Here is a 14,061-nt window from a genome sequence, read left to right as displayed (position 1 = left end):
GTTTCTTCTTTAGTTTTGGGGTTTTTAAGTCTTTGTGAACACCCGTTATGGGGAGATAAAGCATATTATGAAAGGATCAGTGTCATGCTTCCCTTGGGTCTGTTTTGAAGATCAACAGAGACAAAAGGGAAAACCTGTTCCCTCTGCCTTGTGTGGGTAAGACAAGAAACGTTAGACTTTAATGGTAGCTTTTAAATGTTAAGGCTATAAAGATAATGACAGACATTGTGGGGGCACAAGATCCCAACCCGGGAGGCTTTTAGTGAGACAATCACCAATGTGAAGCGTATGGAGTAGAGTTACCCGTACTTGAGGGCTGTGGAAGGACTGCTCAAGGCCATTTTCTAGTTAAAATCATGACTTCGTTTTATTTTTCTTTCCTTTCTTCACTGCTATTCTTCAGCATCGCACTGAATTACACAGGAATTACAAAATGCTAAATTTAACACGAAGTCCTCTCCTGAACTAGTGAACTCTATTGCTGTGAAGCTTCTGAGTGCTCTGGAGATTCACCGTTCCATCACTTGCAGGGTGTCAGCAATATGCCGTTTCCAGGCTACAACGTAAGGCTGACCAGCAGCAGCCGAGAGCGCGATGCGGCGTCACACCTTCCCAGTGTTTGAGGCCCGCACCGCACAACGGCGGGCCGGGGCCTCCGCGGCTCCTGAACTGAGAGACCCCGCTCATGTTTTCACTCCATCCTTCCCCCCAAACCCAGGGAGGACCCCTCCCAATCCCAACGAGTCGCGGCGCTGCACTCCAGGGCCGCCGCGTTCCGGCTCCGCCGCGCCCGGCCCGGCCCGGAGCGCTCAGCCCGGCCTCGGCCAGCGCGGCCCCGCCGCCCGCGCCCCGCCCGCGCCGCCGCCGCTTCCGGCCGCGCCCTTCCGCTCCCACAGCGCCCCGCGCCGCATCATGGACCACAATGGTGAGCAGGGGGAGGCCGGGGGCCCGTCCGTGCCCGGCCCGCGGGGCCCGCGCCCGCCGCGGGACGGGGAGCGGCCAAGCGGGGCCAGCGGGCGCGGGGCGGCGCAGGGGCGGCGGCGGCGGGCCCGGCCCGGCCCCCGGGAGCGCCGGCGGGGCTCGGGTGCGCCGCGGGGCCTGCTCCCTGCCCGGGCAGGCGCGGCGGCCCCGGTGCTACCTGTGGCTCGGCGGCGCCCGGCGCTGCCCCCGCCCCGAGGGCGCTCGGCCGGGCCGAGGGGCCGCTGCCGGTGGGACGCCCGGTCCCGGGCGGAGCGGCGGCCGCGGGTTGCGCCGGCCGGGCCGGGGTGGCCGGGCCCGGCAGCACCGGATGCAGCCCGTGACGTCCCGGAGGTGGGGGAGAGACGCTCGTTTGCCCGCGGCGTTTCCCGGCATCTGTGCCCATAATGTGTTTCCTGATTCCGTGTTTGTTTGTGGCCCGAGAGGAAACTTCCTCTCCTGTGCTTAAATTCGGTTTCGTGGTTTACGTGTCGTTTGCCGGTGAGCGCGCTGGCGTAGCTGGGATCCTTTGCTAGTTAATGCGCTGGCGTAGTGCAGTGAATAAATGAATGGACGTGGGCTTTGCGCTAGAGTGGTTTTGGAGGTTTTTTTCCTTTCCCCTACAAAAGACTGCATTATGACTCTATCTGTATAAAGTATTTGGGCTGTATTTGTGAATTTTAATAAAGCTTGAAATGCAAAAATAAAACTTAAGTTGATGAAGGTGACATTTCAGTAGGTTGCATTACTTCTACTTAGAGCTTGTTTAAGTAGTCTCAACAAGTTTGGTATGTTTGTCATAGTTTTTTCTGGACATAATCCTGCAAATTATGCTCCTGCAGAGTAGAATTTATTATCCTTCCGTGAAGCATGAGTGACTAATAAACTTGCTAGTTTGGGTTAGTTAAGCAGCTAACTCATGTAACTATTCCTGCCTTGAAAGGATATAAGGAGGAAAAGTGACAGAACCTATTGGCAGTTCAGTGGATTAACTAATAAATAGGTTTTTGATTTTTAAAATTCTTTTTAGCTATCCCGTTTGCAAATGGATTGAGTCGTTGCAGAGGCTCCTTGTGGTTTATGGTGCTGTGGTTTTGTGTATTCTGGTAGAAAACAGAATTTCCCAACATGTGGAAAACAAGCAGCTTTACCTCTGATGCCTTGGTCGAGCACTCCCTGGGGAAGCCTGATGACATACTTGAGTGTTTGCAGGTTCATCTGGACAGCTGAAAGAAATAACAAATGACCAGAAGTAAAAACAAGCTTTATTGCTTTTGCCTTTTTGTTTATTGCCTTTTAGAGTGAAACTGTCAACCATAGTTCTAAGAGGAGTTTGATCTATCTGAGGAAACTGAGGGCTTTTGATTTGGAGGTACAGGACTGTCAGGTCACAGTCCCAGTTTGAAACTGACACATTTCCTAGCTTTGCTGGTAGCTGCTGAAAAACTGAGAGCAATCCCGTTTTTTCTTGGTTTTGCTTCTACTTGTTGCATTGTGTGTGGTGGTTACAGGCTTTGAGAGGCAGCAGTTGGTGAGGCATTGTGCAGAATTACACTAATGAACCCTAATTTCAGCATCCTGCACTTCAGTCCTTTGGGACATCTGCAGTCCCAAAGCCTGGAGTTCCCTACCCTGTGGAACTGCAGGGCTGTACCTGCTCTGGGCTCACCCCTTCCAGACAGAGCATGCCCTGCTTTGAAACACCTGTGGCATTTTCAGTTAAAATCCCAGTGAGATGGGAAGATTTGTGAAGGATGTAACTTCATTTTTGTATGAATGAGATGCTGTGTGGTGGTTTCAGATAAACTTGCTGGAGGTTGAGGGAGTTATGTCTCCTCATTGGTGTTGCTTTTGCATTACCTGGTCTATCTCTTGGAGTCCATACCTGCTGATGCATGTGTCAGGCTATTTCTTGCTTTGCTCACCCTGGTACTTAGATGTAAATCTGGTTAAGGAGAATTTTGTATATAGCCAGGAACAGTAATTTTCAGTTTAGGAAGGATACAACTATGTATTCCTAAGTAACAGTATTTTTGTGATACTATAATAAACTTCTAAGTGATATGTCCAGATGTTGAGTTAATATATGAACAGTTAATATGAATATATGAATAGTTTCCTTCCTAATGCAATAAACAATATACATAAATTGTAAAAATTTTCTTTTCACGTAAGAAATTCTGTGTAATCAAGGTTATACAAAGATTTGACTCTCCAGTGCTCTTCACACTGTGAGAAGAGCTATAAGGTTAATGTTTCTGTTGTGGAAAAATGTGTGACTAGCTGGGTTATTTTAATAGCTTTATTTTTAAACTAGATTTCCTAAATTCGTTGCTGATCACAATACAGTTTTTTGACATGACTTCTGGAATAAATTGTCTGTGAAGATACCTATTTGTAGTGATTAAATTTTGATATGTTGTAGGAGTCTTAAGTAAGCTTTAAAAATTATTTTTTCTTAAAACATTTCTGTTAATATTTAGCCTCTTTAGAGACTATTAGACAAATGAAAAAAATCTATACTTTTTAAAATTTTCTTTCACAGACAATGATTTGCAAGGAACAAATAGTTCAGGATCATTGGGTGGTCTTGATGTCCGTAGAAGAATCCCTATAAAGCTTATTTCAAAACAGACCAATAAAACCAAACCTGCACCTCGAACTCCAAGAAATATGAACAGGATGCCTGCGAAGACACAAGCTGGTGATGAAGGTAAATTCATGTAAATTCCCTGTAGTAGGGAAGTGTATTATTCTACAGCATTGTTCCAGACTCACTCAGAGACTTAAGAGTCCAGGATTCAGTCCAAACACAAAACAAGTTTCAAGTCTCCAAGTACTGCTGCAGTGTAGGGCATCAAGTAGTGCCCATTTCCAAACAGGCTCTCTTACTACTTTGGCTCTACCTTTCTGTAGAATGGGCTCAGCAGATTGCAAGTGCTGTGGCATTTTTTGATGATTTCAGTAAAAATGACCCATGCTCTTAATAGCAGCTGGTGTCAATTACGAAACTGTTGTGGTTGGCTTGTGTCTTTCTTCTCTTTCTCCTTTCCACAGAAGAATTTGATTATAACAAGGAGGAGCGATACGAATGTAAAGGAGGTGAAATGTTTGGCAATCAAAGGAGATTTCCGGGACCCATTTTTTGGGATTATAAGGTAAAGTCACGAATCTTTGCCTGTGTTTCATACCAAGTTGTAGATAGTCCTGGTAGATACTTTGTTAATTGAAAGGTTTTCAGTTATTTTTGTCTGACTAAAAATTCATCCTCTGCTTTCTCCTGTTTGTGCTGTTCTTGCTTCCTTTTCATCTAGTTCAGAAATAATGGGCATGTTGATGATAATTGAAATGAGACGCTTTAGTGATGTTGGGGTTTGTTTTCTCACCCCCTTCTCTGTCCTACCAGATAAACTTGCTGGGGGAAAAGGATGATACACCAGTCCATTTCTGTGATAAGTGTGGATTGCCCATCAAAATGTATGGACGCATGGTGAGTGAAATTACCGGTGGAAGATGCAGCCATGGTTTCCCTTTAGATAAAATGAGGTTTTACTGTGTCTCTATGAGGCTTCTAGAGATTACTGATTTCAACAGGCATCTGAATAAACAGCAGAATATTCCAGGATGGAGCTGGAGGCCTTCACTGCTCAAGTGTTTTTGTTCCATCTGTCTGACTGATTCTGCTTTACCCCCCTGATTCAATAAAGGAAGCCTGAACATGTTAAACAAAAAACAGAACACCATCACAAAGGAAAAAACCTTCAGGTTCTGGGGTTTTGACCTTACACCGCTTACGTTTGAAAAGAAGCTTTTTTATCTCAGTTGAAGACTTGCAGTGAAGTTAGAAAACACTGTTCACTTTTATGTACCCTTAAGAGTTCCTGAGATTAATTTAGATTTCTAAGTGTGATATAACAGGCTTCAGCATCTGACTTAATCACAGTTAATGCTTTTAAAACTTTCCTTCCTTGCCAGCAAGACAAGTGTAATCAGATTGCATATGCAGCTTCTGTGAAAGTTCAGTGATGGTAATAGTGAAAGACTCAGACTTCTGCCAGTGTTTTTTACCATCACTTAACCCCAAACGACACTACCCCAAAATTCCCCAAACTCAGCATAAACTGTTCTAGAAGGTTTCTGTGCAAAGATGCTGTAAATTGTTAACCAGTGCTATGCGTGTTCACCTCATAGGTAACTTAGTTACTTTAATTATTATAAACTCTGTACTGGAGGGAGGAACTGTATTCTGCAGAATGACATAGATATTTATATATGGTATCTTAACAGAAATGCTTTATTTCTAGATACCTTGCAAGCATGTTTTCTGCTATGACTGTGCTATACTACATGAGAAAAAGGGAGACAAGATGTGTCCAGGGTAAGTTATCTCAAGATTTGTTATTAAAGGAAATGTAAGAAAGTAACTTAAATATCTCATTTCAGATACTCTATTAACATGACTCTTTTTTATGTACATTTAGCAGAGGCAGTAGAGTACTCAAAATTTTCTAGTTCCTATTCAATATTTTGGGATTGTAAGAGATCAGTGTTTGCTTTGTTGGTTTTGGGTAGGTAACCCAAAAACAACAAAGTTGTTATTGCTGTAATTTGAAAAGGAATTAATGACAGTTTGTTTTACTTAGTGAAAATTACTTGTGTTATGTTTTAATGCACAGAAGAATTTGGGAGATGCTACTTAAAAATTCTACGTCATGACATTTTTATGTTCTGTAATAGTTACATTTTGATATTTATAAACTAGGTGAAATTCAGAATCATTGACAAGTTTCTTTCATTGCTACAGTAGGGCAAAGTTGTCAGTTTTAATTTGGCTAATTACATTAACAAGGAAGATTGCACGTCGAGCTCTCTGTGATGACAATAAATCAATATTCTCTTTTAATTTAGCTGTAATGAACCAGTGCAGAGAATTGAGCAGTGTGTTCGAGGATCTCTCTTCATGTGTAGCATTGTTCAAGGATGCAAGAGAACTTACCTGTCACAGAGGGACTTACAAGCTCACATCAACCACCGTCACATGAGAGCTGGCAAGCCCGTTACTCGTCCTCCCATTGAACCCGTACATCCTCCTATCGCCCCACCGCCGGCTGAAATTCCCGAGCGTTTCATAATGCCCCCCGAGAAGCATCACATGAGCCACATTCCGCCCAAGCAGCACATCATGATGCCTCCGCCTCCTTTGCAGCACGTGCCACACGAGCACTATAACCAGCCCCACGAAGACATCCGTGCTCCTCCCGCAGAGATGTCCATGGCTCCGCCGCCCCCCCGCCCCGTCAGTCAGGACACCTTCCGCATCTCAACGAGGAAACACAGCAACTTAATAACTGTCCCCATCCAGGATGATTCCAATTCAGGCGCTCGAGAACCGCCTCCACCAGCGCCCGCACCTGCTCACCATCATCCTGAGTACCAGGGTCAGCCAGTGGTGTCACACCCTCATCACATTATGCCTCCCCAGCAGCACTATGCGCCGCCCCCGCCGCCGCCTCCGCCCATCAGCCACCCTCTGCAGCACCCTCCGCAGGCGGCAGGCACCCCCCACATGGTGTACAGCCAGGCTCCGCCGCCGCCCATGACCTCTGCCCCTCCGCCCATAACCCCGCCGCCCGGACACATCATTGCCCAGATGCCACCCTACATGAACCATCCTCCTCCGGGACCTCCCCCTCCTCAGCATGGAGGCCCACCTGTAAATGTAAATGCTCCCCCTCCCCATCACTATAATCCCAACTCTTTGCCACAGTTCAGTGAAGATCAAGGAACTCTTAGTCCCCCTTTCACACAACCTGGGGGAATGAGTCCAGGGATATGGCCAGCTCCAAGGGGGCCGCCTCCACCTCCGAGGATGCAAGGGCCTCCTGCTCAGGCCCCCCTTCCTGGACCACATCACCCTGATCAAGCCAGATACAGACCCTATTACCAATGATACAAGCAACTATATGAATAGAGAATGCCATGAAGAGGATAAAACTAAATACAGAAGCCTTTTAATTAATTGTTTTGGGGTTATTTTGTTGTGGTTTTTTAAGAATACTGTCATTTTGACTGTAAGACATTTTGAGGTTTGAATCTTAAGTGATTTTTAAGCCTTGGCCGTAGGACTCTTAACTTCAAATACTCTGTAGTGCTAAAATAAGTGGCTTAGTAGACCACAGTTGCATTTTAACAGAACTCCTGTTGCTAGTGTGGCTAAATTGTCCTAAGATGATCACTTGTAATATTATTTCCTGGAGAAGATGAACACGTGTTGTACCATTCTGAATATTGTTTTTGTTAAACCCGGTGTTTTTGTTAACCTGTGTACAATAATTAAATTGAAATATGGTTGTAAATGTGGTGAGTTTTTATATGAAGTTAACATACACATAGTTCTGGGACACCATTGCAACACATATACCTTCCAAACAGCAGTCTAGTGAAATATTAAAGGAACTTTAATATTTCTCCTACTGCCATTTACCGTTACTCATGAGGATTTCAGGCTGTAATGAATTCTTGGCCCTAGAAATCAGACATGCAGAATTCTGCATTTACCACATTCCAGCTTTTCCATTTTTTCCTTTATGCATCAAAATGAATCTATCAAAGATAGAGCTTTGGGCATGACATGAAACCATGTATTGTGGGATTTTTTTGTTTGAGTTTTTGGAGTTTGTTTTAAAGCTATTTTTGATTCAGAAGGTTCTGTTTACATGTAAGCTACTCAGTGGAGTTGAATTCAAACTACTGTGTTTACCTATGGCTGTGTTTGTGTGGAAGTGGCTGTGAACTGGCTTGCCATGTCCATGAAAAGCAGCTTCTTTTAGGCAGGGAAGTCACGTTTGCCTCTCTTGCTTTATATAATGTGTACAGTAGGAGAACTTCCCATTTGGATAATGTGAGAAAAGTGGTCTGAAATCCCATGTGAAGAAATAAGAAGGTACACATTATTTATCTGCTTTGATTTTGTGATACAGGTTTAGTTGAGCAGTCAGTCATTAGGTGTTTTGCTTTTCTCAAAAACTAGTAATATAAGCAGGCTTTTAGGTCTGATTTTGTCCAAAATTTTTGTTTTATGAGAATACATTTAAAGAGAAACATAATATAAAATGAGAAGGTTCTTTTTTAGTGCAGCTGGTAGCAGAAGCAGTCACTAACAAGACAGTACTGTCTGTTGATTGGAGTGTTTATCTTTCCATTTCATATCAGTATTTGCACTGAACCATTGTTTTTCCAAATGCCACGTTTTTGGCAGTGGTGCTTTTAGATTAAGTCCTTTGGGATTTTTTTAAAGTTTGTAGTTTCCTACTGTTCTCAAATAATCTGAGCCATCTTAAAGCCTCAGTGTAACTTTTTATTTTGTAAAAATTATTTTCCAGAATCATAAGTGTTAAATTTATGAAAGAGCTGTGACAGTGCAACATTCCAAATTTTGAATTTTTATGTCTAAACTTCATATTTTTAATTGGTAGAGCAAGGGCTCTTTAGATTTATTCTGTTCTTGACTGCCATTGATTTCCTTGTGACCACAGCCAAATTTTTTAGACTGCCTTTCGAGTAAATACTTCTTTAGAGACAGGATTCAAATAAATTCTGGGGTATGCAAATGGCCAGTAAGTGTCAACTGCTTGCAAATCTGCTTAGCTGTAACATACTTCTTTCTAAGAGAGAGTTATTTGGTTTGGTTGCTCTGAAAACTAAGTAATTTTAAATAAAATACAGTGGTGAAGAAAAAGAGGCTGATTGTGATAGTGTGCTATGAAATGGGCTGGTTGAAAATTTACTGTTTCTATGCATGTGAAGGCAAAAATGGCTCTGCCAGCATTCTTTTCTTTCAGTAACTGACAAACACATGAGGAACTTTTGAGGACCCCTTCTGTCACTGTGAAGTTGACTGGGACATTTGTGTTACAGCACGTGACTTCATCTGTGAGGAAAGCTGCATGTCTGATTCTTGTCCTTGGTCTGTGCCAAGCCAAGCTGAGCCCAGCACAGCTGTGCTGCAGGGACTCAGAGGGCTCCAGCTGCCCTCTGGCTGTGCTGGGGCACACGTGGCTTCCCCAGGGAGGGCTGTGCTCCACTTCACCCCTGCTCTGGGTTTGGGAAAATCAGACATTCTGCAATGAGCTGCTACCCACAGTCACAGGTGGTGAGGAGATGAGGCCACTCTCTCCATCGTGCTGGGTTTTTAAAGTAAGTCAGGTTGCAAGCTTCTGTTACATGTTCACCCATCTCTTGACCCAGATGAAGAGTTCAAAATAGTTCTGTGTCCAAAGCTATTCTTGGAGTTACTGTTAAAGTGCTTTCCTGAAAATGCTGAGGCAGATGAAGTGATGGAGAGAAAACAGCAGGTTTTGCTCCATCAAGAAGCACAGAAGATGAATGTATCTCTACCATTGTCACTGTAGACAGTGTGTGAGAATTTTTTTCTCTGTATTTGAAACAAAGGTGACATATGTCATAGGGATAATGATGTATTGCCCAAAAAATCAGTGGGATCCCTTGAGCTGGTTAATGACCATGGACCAAAAGTCTGTGATAGAGAACTTAGCTGAAAAGTCATCCTGTATAGGCAGATCTTGGATTTGAGTCAAATTTCTATATCGTCTTGTAAGAGGAAAATTTAAATATATTTTTTTAAATTATTAAGTCTGGATTAGATTATAAATATAAATCTATTACCTATGTAACTAAGGGCACTGTTGATGTTTCCATATTTACAAAGTTTAAAAATGCTTCCTCTGCTTGAAATCCTGTGTTAACTGTCTTTTCAATTTGTTTATGGGTTTTGTTTATGTTTTAGGGTGTTTTTTCCCTTGATTTGTTGGTTGGGTTGTTTTTTTTATAAATAACTGGTTATTTTACCGGGAGGTTACAAAATTCATGTGTTGTATTTAACTGTGCAATTGACAGAGTTAAAAATGGTGAGATGTGATTCTTTGGATTCCTTCTTACTGTAAAGACAAACATTTGAATTTAATTAATTATGTTTATTTTGAATAAATATCCTTGTCTGTGGCAGTGATCTCCTTCCCGAAGCATTGCCAAGCAGATCTCAGGTTTTAAAGAGAACTCTGACATTTAAATTTGTCAGCCATTGCAGGTTCCTCTAACAATGTCACATAAGCAACAAAAAAGAGCTTGAGATGGTTTGTGTTCACCATGGAAAGAATGAAAGGACACCAGCAGATGGCCTGAAAACATCTGTGCTTCAGATGCTTGTCTCCTTACACTCTATCCTTGATTCTATCTCTAACTTTGCTTCCAGAGTTGCCTGCAGCCATGCATACTTTATAACTAGGGGACCATTGTGTGAACTATACTTTCTGTTTGTGGTGGGTTTTTTTTAATACTGTTAACTTAAAGACTGGTTACCTACATGTGATAAGTCATATTTTTCTTCTAAAAAGAAGAATTAAAACTGAACTATTTTTAAAAAATCTGATCCAAGAGAATTATAAAACCTTACTGGATGAATTTTCCACTTCTTTTCACTTCCTGCTCTCAAAGACTGTCAAAAACTGTTTGTTACAAACTGAAGTGGAAGTAACTCCACTATTACCTAACTCCACTTTTGAATTTGCACACTTAGCAAGGGAGAAAACTGTCTTCCCCTTAGTGGAAGGTAGGTGTTCTCAAAATCACATTTGTGGATATGCCTTCCCTATGGATCAAGTCTGAACACACCCCTCTCTTAAACTGTTTTCTGCTCCATAAAACTTGTGTCTGATTTTGAGTTGTTTCTCTCTGTGTGCGTTGCTGGGCTGCTGACAAAAGCAGGCCCAGGTTCACAGCAGAAGGTCCTGTCAAACCTGGGAAACTGGAGGAGCACTAATCATTGGATTGGAGCTCCAATGGAATATTGAATGTATGGGAAATAAGTTTGAACTTTTTGTATGTATGACACAGTACAGCAGAGAAGTGTGCAAGGTTTGGATTCCTTTTCATCCTGATTACATTTCTAAAGTAAATATCAGTATTATACAAGTTGTATTTCCCTTTGTATTTATGGTGTTAAAAACAATTCTTAGTGAATCATAAATCTTCTTGATACAGTAATTGTCCCTTCACAATTGTGAGCTTTTGTACTGTGTTCAGGTGTATTATACTCACACTAGTGATTCACACTGACCAGTTTGCAAGCTGAACTGGCTTAATTTTTTGGGCAATGTGAGTGAAAGTAATGATGTTTAAATCCCCTTTTAGTCTTGACTTAGTCATGAGACAACAACTTTAGAAACTTTCCCTACTCTAAATGGGGTCTCTTGATTCTCTTGAGTATGAGACATTAATTTGTTGGTGATTTTTCTTCTTTTTTAAAATTTATTTTCAGTGTAGACTCAGTTCATGAGTGCAAGAGATTAAAGTATTAAAAAATGCAGCATACATCCAGAAGTGTGAGGGTGAAATAGCAGCACAAAGCTGGTAAATTAGCTCAGTCATTATGAAACTTGAGTGAGCAATTTTGATAATACAATTGAAGTGATTCTTGAGTGCCAGTAGGACTCTTTGTAATACACTTCTGGCAATGGGAAGAGTGCTAATGTCTGCGGGCAGGCAGGAATGTTTCCATTTTTGTGTAGTAATGTGTCACAAAAGAACTTCAGCAGAACTGCTTAGGGAAAAAACCCCAAATGAGTAACTAAATAGAAGTAAGTATGTGTCAGTCGTCAAGGGTTTTCTTCAGTTTGATTTGTGAAAGCCAATGCTTGAACACACCTCCAAGATAATTTATGGTGAATTATTTCTTCCACTAAATAAAATCACATAAGTGCTGATGATTGTTGCTCAACTTGTTCTTTGCCATTTTTGGGCCAAGTAAACTTTCAGGCATCTTCTTAGGAAGCAGAAGGGAGCAATGCATACAGACTGAGAAAACAAATTCTCCACATTCAGCACAGGAATGAGGAATAGGGAACTGTGAGAGCATTTCAGTAAAGAAGTACTTAAGGATACTTCTTCCTTAATAGGAACTCAGTTTGAAATTGAAAAAAATCAGGTTTGGATGTTGTAATCCACTCTCCATTGGGCCTGACCTTGAATAAACACTTCTAATTTTTGTTTCTGTGTTTCACGGTGTAGCACAAAGTGATAATCAGGTTTGAGAGTAGGCTTGAGCATCACTGGCTCTGTGGCTTCTCCATTTTCCAGCCCTCTTCTGGCTGTAAAATTGTTAGTTAGTTACAAAGTCTCTGTACTGTGCTGAAGAGAGATAGGCTCAGGATATGTGATGAGGAATTAACATAATACCTGTCAGCTCTCCAAAAAGCAGGTATGGATTTTGCCTTTTTGCTTAATTCCTGAGTAAAATACTAAAACTCAGTATATGGTGGTGTTCTAACTGAGTAGCAACAGCACCCAGTGCAGGATGTTTAGAAACCTAAATAGTTGGGTTTCTGAAAGTCCCTGTCTCAAAAATAAAGCAATAAATCTGCATCAGCACAGCATCCCACAAGATGTTATAATCTGCATGAGAGTAAACAACCCAGAAAAATGCTACTATTGGAATTACAGATTTGCAGAAACAACCAGTACCTGGAGAAAATATCTCATAAAGCATCAGAAGTACATTTGCTGCTGGTATCAACATTGAAAAATAAGGAGTCGGGTGATTTGAGAACATGGCAAGTAGCTGGTAGGGATGTGTGACATGGGAGTGCAAAGCTCTCTGGCCAAGGCTGTCCATGTACCATGTCCATTTAAGAAAAGGTGAATAGGTTTGGAAGGGGGATTTATCCTCTGTGACACTGTGCTCTGTCAGAAAAGTCATTAGTATAGAAATTAATTGTTCAGAGATGCACAATTTAGAAAGTAATCTTTTTTTATTAACCTGAAGCCTGTCAAAAAATCCCATATGGTTTTGAAGTGCAGTATGTGGTATTCCACCAGATACTGCCCTTCATATATTGCTTTTGATAGGGATGTTTGCCTGGGTCTGTGTAGGTGCTTGTGAGCACAGGACTGAAAAGAGCAGCTTGAGTCTGACAGTTGAGATTACACTGGTATGATGTGGTATCATGATTTTCAGGAAGATGTTATTGTCTCATCCTAAAAGCAGTTTAGTTCTTTGCTCCTCTTGTTCCAGCTGGAAAGGATCTCACCAGCATGAAAATGAGGAACCATCTTCTAATATCATGTTCATGTTTAAGTTTGTCCAGTTTGGTTTTTTCCCCTTACAGGACAATATTATTTTTCTATCTTGCATAACTTTTCCTCTACGCTAGGTTAAATCCCCATATCTATTCCTCTTTTTGCCAGTCCTTAGATACAGGCTCTCCATTTTACAAAGATCCTCATAACAATTTTCTTCCTTTACATTTGATTTTGTCTTTCTTGAACTGGAGAGCTCAGTCCTGAAGTTCAGTCTATTTAGAGTGAAATTTCCCCTGTGCATTGCACAGTATCACAAGAATGTGCTGAGTTGGAAGACACCCACAACAAACAGCATCATTCCCAAGAGTCACCCCAGGTGCCTGAGAGCATTGTCCAAACACTTTTAGAACTCTACCAGGCTGGTGCTGTGACCACCTCCCTGAGGAGCCTGTTCCAGTGCCCAACCACCCTCTGAGTGAAGAAACTTTTTCTAATATCCAATCTAAACCTCTCCCAACACAACTTCAGGCCACTCCCTCAGGTCCTGTCACTGCTCACCACAGAGAAGAGATCAGGGTCTGTCCCTCCTCTTCCCCTCATGAGGAAGTTGTAACTGCAGTGAGGTGTCCCCTCAGTCTCCTCCAGGCTGAACAGAACAAGTGACCTCAGCCACTCCTCATATGGCTTCTCCCCAAGGTCCTTCACCATCTTCATTGTCCTCCTTTTGGCACTCTCTAATAGTTTAATGTCTTTTTTATGTTGTGGTGACCAAATAACTTTCTTTTTCTGGAAAGATCTATGGTGTTCTATGTTTTTTGGAAGGCTGCATTGGAAGGGCACTGTGGTAGTGTGCTAATTGTACCTGTCTTCAGGTACTGCCGTGCTGATTATCTGGCACATGACACGTACTCGACAGTGAATCTGCCGTGGCAAGCTCAGAAGAGCAGTGGTTGGTATGAGCAGCTGCTCACCATCCCTCTGGTGTCTGCAGGAAACAGCATCCCAGTG

The 14,061-nt window shown here is 42.3% G+C and overlaps 1 protein-coding gene across 2 annotated transcripts; it reads left to right on the top strand.

The window, feature by feature from the left end:
• Positions 1-860: 860 nt before the first annotated feature.
• On the top strand, positions 861-8,695 carry CBLL1 (Cbl proto-oncogene like 1). Of its 2 annotated transcripts, none has more exons than XM_059847341.1 (6): positions 861-925; positions 3,503-3,670; positions 4,018-4,115; positions 4,364-4,447; positions 5,262-5,335; positions 5,866-8,695. In XM_059847341.1, the coding sequence occupies exons 1-6, from the start codon at positions 913-915 to the stop codon at positions 6,905-6,907; spliced, it is 1,479 nt and encodes a 492-aa protein (XP_059703324.1). In that variant the 5' UTR covers positions 861-912; the 3' UTR covers positions 6,908-8,695. The 2 variants fall into 2 exon arrangements, with proteins under 2 accessions (XP_059703324.1, XP_059703322.1); XM_059847339.1 differs by having other exon boundaries at positions 4,015-4,115.
• Positions 8,696-14,061: the final 5,366 nt, after the last annotated feature.

This window comes from Haemorhous mexicanus, chromosome 5 (genome assembly GCF_027477595.1).
Source record: "Haemorhous mexicanus isolate bHaeMex1 chromosome 5, bHaeMex1.pri, whole genome shotgun sequence".
Lineage (NCBI taxonomy): Eukaryota > Metazoa > Chordata > Aves > Passeriformes > Fringillidae > Haemorhous > Haemorhous mexicanus.
Note: the sequence above shows the minus strand (reverse complement) of the source record. Positions and strands in the feature narration are given on the sequence as shown.